A 7495-nucleotide genomic window follows, 5' to 3' on the forward strand; every position below is an offset into this window, starting at 1 on the left:
CCCCCCAAATAAAGTCAGCCATTGTTTCCACTGTGTCCCCATCTATCTGCCATGAAGTGTTGGGACCGGATGCCATGATCTTAGTTTTCTGAATGTTGAGCTTTAAGCCAACTTTTTCACTCTCCTCTTTCACTTTCATCAAGAGGCTCTTTAGTTCTTCTTCACTTTCTGCCATAAGGGTGGTGTCATCTGCATATCTGAGGTTATTGATATTTCTCCCAGCAATCTTGATTTCAGCTTGTGCTTCCTCCAACCCAGCATTTCTCATGATGTACTCTGCATATAAGTTAAATAAGCAGGTGACAATATACAGCCTTGACATACTATTTGGAACCAGTCTGTTGTTCCATGTCCAGTTCTAACTGTTGCTTCCTGACCTGCATACAGGTTTCTCAACAGGCTGACTTGAGACTTGTTTTTGCTTGTTTTGACTTGTTTTTGTTGACTGTATAGAGCTTCTCCATCTTTGGCTGCAAAGAATATAATCAAGCTGATGTTGGTGTTGACTATCTGGTGATGTCCATGTGTAGAGTCTCTTCTTGTGTTATTGGAAGAGGATGTTTGCTATGACCAGTGTGTTCTCTTGGCAAAACTCTATTAGCCTTTGCCCTGCTTCATTCTGTACTCCCAAGGCCAAATTTGCCTGTTACTCCAGGTGTTTCTTGACTTACTACTTTTGCATTGCAGTCCCCTATAATGAAAAGGACATCTTTTTTGGGTGTTAGTTCTAGAAGGTCTTGTAGGTCTTCATAGAGCTGTTCAACTTCAGCTTCTTCAGTGTTACTGGTCAAGGCATAGACTTGAGATTTCTTCTTCTTTCATATTCTTAGTGTAGGTGTGAATTTTTAAAATATTTGTATTGCTTAGAATTCATTGAGATTCTTGAGTCCATAGAATGTTGTCTTTTATCACTTCTGGAATTTCCTTAGCCATATTATTTCTTCAAATATGGACTCTGACTCATTTTCTCTTTGTAATGGATCTTTAGTGTGTAACATTCTCACTTTATTCTCTATGTCTTTTAATAATTCTTTGATTTTTTTCCTTTCTCTGTCTCTCTCGGATATATTCTGGAATTTTCTCCATTTTTCCCCCTGTACACAAATTCTTTCTAGTAGTATTTAATCTTTTGTTTTTGACTTCTATTAAGTCTTTAATTCTTTTTTCAAATCTGATTAATTTTATCTCTTTTATTTTTTGAAATCCATTAAGTGTTTGTAGTATTTCTGATCTCTTCAATATCTAAAGTTTTTAGGGATATTATTCTCTCTGTTCTTTCTGTTGGTTCTAATTATATCTTGGCCATTTTATTTGGGACTTCATTTGTAGAAATTTTTCAGGTTCTGAGGCTAAGACTGGTTTCTCCAAGAAAGGATTTGCATTTCCTTTAGACACTATTTGGGCTTCCCTTGTGGTTCAGCTGGTAAAGAATCCACCTGCAATGTGGGAGACTTGGGTTCAATCCCTGGGTTGGAAAGATCCTCTGGAGTAGGGGAAGGCTACCCATTCCAGTATTCTAGCCTGGAGAATTCCATGGACTGTGTAGTCCATGGGGTTGCAAAGAGTCAAACATGACTGAGTGACTTTCACTTAGTCACTAATGTATATTTTCAATCTAAATTCACAATATCTGGGTGATCTGTGAATTTAGGATGCAAATATACATGAAAGTCAGTTTTCTGTTATAAATTTTCAGCATATTTTTTTCTCTTATAAATAGACAGTTTTCCTTATAGGTACTCTTAAAATGGGCACTGTTTTCCAGTTTACCTTCATACTGAGAGAACATCCTTTTGAGGAGTGAGGGTGCTCAGTTTTAAGAAGTGATCTCCTATTAGACTTCTTTCCCTGGCCTATGTCTTTTCTAACCAAAGCCCTGAGATACTGGAAACCAGTTAGTTTCAAAAATGCGCATCCTTTATTCCAACCGTATTTTTTTTTCCCTCAGTCTTTGACCTGAGCAACTGTTGCTTTCTTGCCAGTCCTGAGTACATGCAAAAATATTTAAATGCTTTTTATTTATAGAATCTATAGCTGGTTCTAACAGAGGAGATTGATCCTGGAACCTAGTCCACCATGTTTCCAGAAGTGGAAGTTACCATGTCATTTCATAATAGATGAAGTAATTGCTTCAATTTTTTTAAATTTCAAAAATTAATTTATGCCTATTGTAGCAAATGAAGCCATACAACATAAAGATTTATAAAGGCAAAGATAGTAATTTCTTCCATGAACTTTAATTCAATCTCTAGAGAAGTAACTCGGAGAAGCAATGGCAACCCACTCCAGTACTCTTGCCTGGAGAATCCCATGGACGGAGGAGCCTGGTAGGCTGCAGTCCATGGGGTAGCGAAGAGTTGGACACAACTGAGTGACTTCACTTTCACTTTTCACTTTCATGCATTGGAGAAGGAAATGGCAACCCACTCCAGTGTTCTTGCCTGGAGAATCCCAGGGACGGGGGAGCCTGGTGGGCTGCCGTCTATGGGGTCGCACAGAGTCAGACATGACTGAAGTGACTTAGCAGCAGCAGCAGCAGAGAGGTAACTAATATTAACATTTGGTGTACATGATTTCACACTTTCTACTTGCTTATACATATACGCACATATATATGGATAGATATGTAAGTAGTTTTTTTTTTAACAAAAAAATTCTAGTACATAGGTTAATATGCAACCAGTTTTCTTAACAATTTATCTTGGACATTATTATAAGTCAGTAAATATGGATCTAGCTCTGCCTAATTTTTTCTAATTTATTTTTACATACAAAGATACTTTTGTATAGAAGAGCTTACTTTATTCATGCTGGGTTTTAAGTGTATTTTTATTTTTTTCCCGCACTTCATTCTTTTCCTCTCTTCTCTCCTCTTACTCCCACTCCAGCACATACACAATATCAGGTACCAGTCATTAATATCTTGGTTTGATTCCTTATATTTCAAGGGATTTCTTTGATGTATTTTCATAAAAAGATCACTAGTAGCAGACTGAAGAGGAATTTGGGATGTCTGCATCATCACTCTGGTGTGTTATCTTGCAAAAGTCGCATAACATTTTCGTAAGTTTTACCAGTATAAAGTGGAAATACAGGCATACCTCATTTTGTTGTGCTTCACTTTATTCCACTTCACATATATTGTGTTTTCTACAAATTGAAGATTTGTGCCAACCCTGCATCGAGCAAGTTTATTGGCACCATTTTTCTAACAGCATTTGCTCACTTTGTGTCACTATGTGACATTTTTGTAATTCTTTTAATATTTCAAACTTTTTCACCTGATGGCTCAGCTGGTAAAGAATCTGCCCGCAATGCAGGAAACCCAAGATCGATCCTCGAGTGGGGAAGATCCCCTGGAGAAAAAATGGCAACTCACTCCAGTATTCTTGCCTGGACAATCCCGTGAACAGAGAAACTTGGCAGGCTACAGTGCATGGGGTCACAAAGAGTCAGACATGACTAGTGACAAACACATGTATTTCTCATGGTGATCTGTGATCAGTGATTTTTTGATGTTACTATTGCCAAAATATTATGAATCACCTAAGACTCAGATTATTAACATTTTTTTTCACAATAAAGTATTTTTTAATTAAGTATGTATATTCTTATACATAATGCTATTGCACACATAACAGACAACAGTATAATGTAAATGTAATTTTTATATGCACTGAGGAACCAAAAAATTCATGTGAATCGCTTTATTGCAATATTTGCTTTTTTGCAGTGGTCTGGAACCAAATCTGCAATGTATCTGAGATATGCCTGTAATAATTTTAATAATCCCTCCCTCAGTGCCATGAGGATTATGTGAGTTAATTTATATTAAGTGTTTTAGTTTGTGAAACTTTCTTGGCTGTTTCTAGTCACTGAAAATACAAAGGTGCGGTCTCTGACCTAAGAAACTTTCCACATAGGAAGGAGGCAGGCTCAGGAATGAGTTTTTTCCTGTAAGCTGACAGGGCTCTTAATGCATGGTGTTATGTATGGTGTCCTGAAAGTTCCATAGGACTGGTGCCTGGTCAGCTGGTTAGTGAGTGGAAAAAGTCTAATTTCTAGAGCCGACACTTGGGGTGGGTCTTATAGAATGAGTTGAAATTGATGTTGGTTGTTCTGTGAATATTACTATCATCATATTAATAATCTGTTTCTTTTTGTTATTTAATCCACTTGTTTCTTTTCCTTTTAGGACAGCTGATTTACCAAGTTCAGTCACCTGATGAAGGCGCTCTAGTGACTGCTGCAAAAAATTTGGGGTTCATCTTTAAGTCTCGGACCCCAGAGACAATAACAATAGAAGAATTGGGAACACTAGTTACTTACCAATTGCTTGCCTTTTTGGATTTTAACAATTTCCGAAAAAGGATGTCTGTCATAGGTATGGTTGGTGGCTGAGAGTATTTTCGATCTTTTGATAATACTGTGGTTATATGGAAACTTCTCAAGGATGATGTCACTCTAGTTATGTGCTGAGAGTTGTGATATGTATTAACTTTTTGAACTTGTGTCATCCTCAGCTTAGCCTCAACTCGGTAGCAGTGAGTAGAACTAAAGAAACAAGTACCTGTTCTGTGTCCAGCACCATAACCTTACCCTTTCCCCCATTTTCCTCCTTCATCCCCAAGCTACGGTTTTACTCAGTCTGTTTTCTGCTTCAGATTAAAATTGCTCTTGTTCCTTTTCAATGCTAAAGGTTCTACCTGTTCCCATCCATTGCCCTTCCTTACTCACTCCCTTCTCGCTTGCTTGTAACTTCACTTTCTTCTTCATCACTGACTTCTTTCTTCAGCCTGCAACTCTATGATCATCTTTGTTTCCTTAAAGATATTGTTCATATTCTGATCTCCACTGATTTTGCCACCCAATTTTTCTTCTTTCCATCACAACTTAATTTTTCAAGGTTAGTTTTTGATCCTCATCTTGGTTTCTCTTTTCAGTCTATAAGGGTCAGGCTTCTGCTTCTAATCTTCAAGACAGAATTCCTTCTCAGAAGTTTGACATCACCTCTTAACTACCCAGTGCAATGACATACCCCCTCTTCCTTCTTTCCTCCCTTCCTCTCCCTCTCCCTCCTTCCCTCCTCCTTACCTGTTTACTATCCATCTGTCGATCTATCTATCCTCTATTATCATCTCTATCTCTTTAAACTTAGTGATATTTGATACTGTTAATCTGCTTCTCTTGACACTCTTCTTTTGGCCTCTTTGACCGCATTGGCTCCTGGGTCTCACCTTGTCCTGTGCTTGCTTTCTGAAGCTCCTTTTCAAGCTGACTGTTCTTCATCATACTCTTCAGTGTTGGTGTCCTTTTCTCTTCTGCGCTCTCCTTGTATAATCTTGACCACTCACATGGTGGCAGCTACTGCCTATATTTTGTGTCCTTCCCATATGGTTCTTCAGTTTCAGTCTCTCTCTGAGGCCTCTATACACATTTTCAGGCTTCTCTTGGATTCTGTCACTGGGTTATACTACAGTTATCTCAAATTTTGCATGTCTAATATAGAACTTTGTCACAACTATGTTCTTATTAAAATTGTTATCTATATTTGCTATATGCCAGTGTGAGTGAACTGAACACTTTACAAAAATTTTATTAAAGTCTTGTAATAGTATGTCACCCCCAATCAGGAGATGGGACATTTAAAGCTCAAAGATTTTAAGTATCTTTCCCAGTACTGTCGTGTATCTTGTTACAAAGCCAGTAAGATGCAGAGCAAATATTTGAATCCAGATTTGTCTGTCTCCAAAGTCTGGCCTCTTTATCCCTGTTGTAGGTCACATGCTTTTGATACCTCCGTCTACTTTGTGCCCCTACGTTACTGGCTCTCAAACTTCAGCTTCCATCAAAACCACCAGGAAGAATTATTAAAATGCAGATTTTATTTATTTATTTTTGCTTTTTTTAGCTTAGCAGTACTTTTAAGAACTGTTTCCTTATCCGTATATAAAAAAATATACTTGAAAAATTTTAAACTATGCAAATCTCCACTCTATGGATTAAGTCAAAATTTATTTTGTCCCTTGTAGTCGTAGTATAGCAGTAGTAGTGCTAGTTGCTCAGTCTCCCTGAAGGATACCCAGGTTTGATCCCTGGCTCAGGAATGTCCCCTGGATAAGAGAATGGCAACCCCCTACGGAATTCTTGCCTGGAAAATTCTGTGGACAGAGGAGCCTGGTGGGCTACAGTCCATGGGATCGCAAAGAACTGGACACGACTGAACGACTAACACTTTCATTTTGTCCCTTTGTGGTGGCCATTTATGCTATCCTCAAACTTTTGCTTTTACACGTACTGAAATGAGTAGCCTTGTACATATTTCATTTTGTACATGTGCAGTTATTTCAGAATATTTATCAGAAATGAGATTGTTGGGTCATAGGATAAACATGTTTTTAATTTTGATGGTTATTGCCAAATTGCCAAAATGGTTATTACCATTGCAGGTACATCATTTTACAATCCCACCTCCATAGTAGGAACGCCTTTCCCCCTATATCCTCATCAACATCAAACTTCAGATTTTTGTCAGTTTTTAAATTGGCATGTAACAGTAGTTTTAGTTTGTACATTTTTATCACGGATGAGGTTGAGTTTATTTCCTATGCTTGAGATACATGTTTATTTTCCTTCTGGACAGAGTTAGTACTCCTCACTCATTTTGCTATTGAACTGCTAGATTTTTTTCTTCTATATTTACAGAAGTCCTTATATATTAGGGAGAGAAGCCCTTTGTGATGTAGCTTGCAGACATTTTTTTCCAGTTTGTTGTCTGACTTTGGATAGTATTTCTAGCTATACATATCGTGTTTTTTATGTGCCCTTGTTCTGCTTTTCTTTTAATATGATTGAATTATTTTAGGGCTTCTACAGTTTGAATCATAGTTAGGAAGCACCTGGTAATTTAGAAGATAGGCGAATATGTGATTTGGAAAGATAAGTAAAAGTAAAATGCAGATTTTAAATGCTGTTAAAGTGCAGCCCTAGAGTTTTTGATTCAACAGGTCTGGGGTGGGGCATAAAAGTTTGCACGTTGCACAAGCTCCCAGGTGTTCCTGATGCTGCTGCGTCACTGTTTGGACCACAGCTTGAGAGCCATTTCCTTAGACTAAGAGATCCTTCAGTTCAGTTCAGTTCAGTTGCTCAGTCGTGTCTGACTCTTTTCGACCCCATGAATTGCAGCACGCCAGGCCACCCTGTCCATCACCAACTCCCGGAGTTCACTCAAACTCACGTCCATCGAGTCAGTGATGCCATCCAGCCATCTCATCCTCTGTCGTCCCCTTCTCCTCCTGCCCCCAATCCCTCCCAGCATCAGAGTCTTTTCCAATGAGTCAACTCTTTGCATGAGATGGCCAAAGTACTGGAGTTTCAGCTTTAGCATCATTCCTTCCAAAGAAATCCCAGGGCTGATCTCCTTCAGAATGGACTGGTTGGATCTCCTTGCAGTCCAAGGGACTCCCAAGAGTCTTTTCCAACACCACAGTTCAGA

The 7495-nt window shown here is 38.4% G+C and overlaps 1 protein-coding gene across 11 annotated transcripts in view; it reads left to right on the top strand.

Annotated features, from left to right (window-relative positions):
- The window catches only part of ATP8B4 (ATPase, class I, type 8B, member 4), a 341749-nt gene that overhangs the window by 253339 nt on the left and 80915 nt on the right, over positions 1–7495 (top strand). For all 11 annotated transcript variants that reach the window (XM_010839511.1, XM_010839512.1, XM_010839505.1 and 8 more), the window contains one exon: positions 4196–4384. In XM_010839511.1, coding sequence (XP_010837813.1) covers positions 4196–4384 — 189 coding nt within the window. The remainder of the gene's footprint in view (positions 1–4195; positions 4385–7495) is intronic.

Source organism: Bison bison, unplaced genomic scaffold (genome assembly GCF_000754665.1).
Source record: "Bison bison bison isolate TAMUID 2011002044 unplaced genomic scaffold, Bison_UMD1.0 scf7180017864118, whole genome shotgun sequence".
NCBI classification, from domain to species: domain Eukaryota; kingdom Metazoa; phylum Chordata; class Mammalia; order Artiodactyla; family Bovidae; genus Bison; species Bison bison.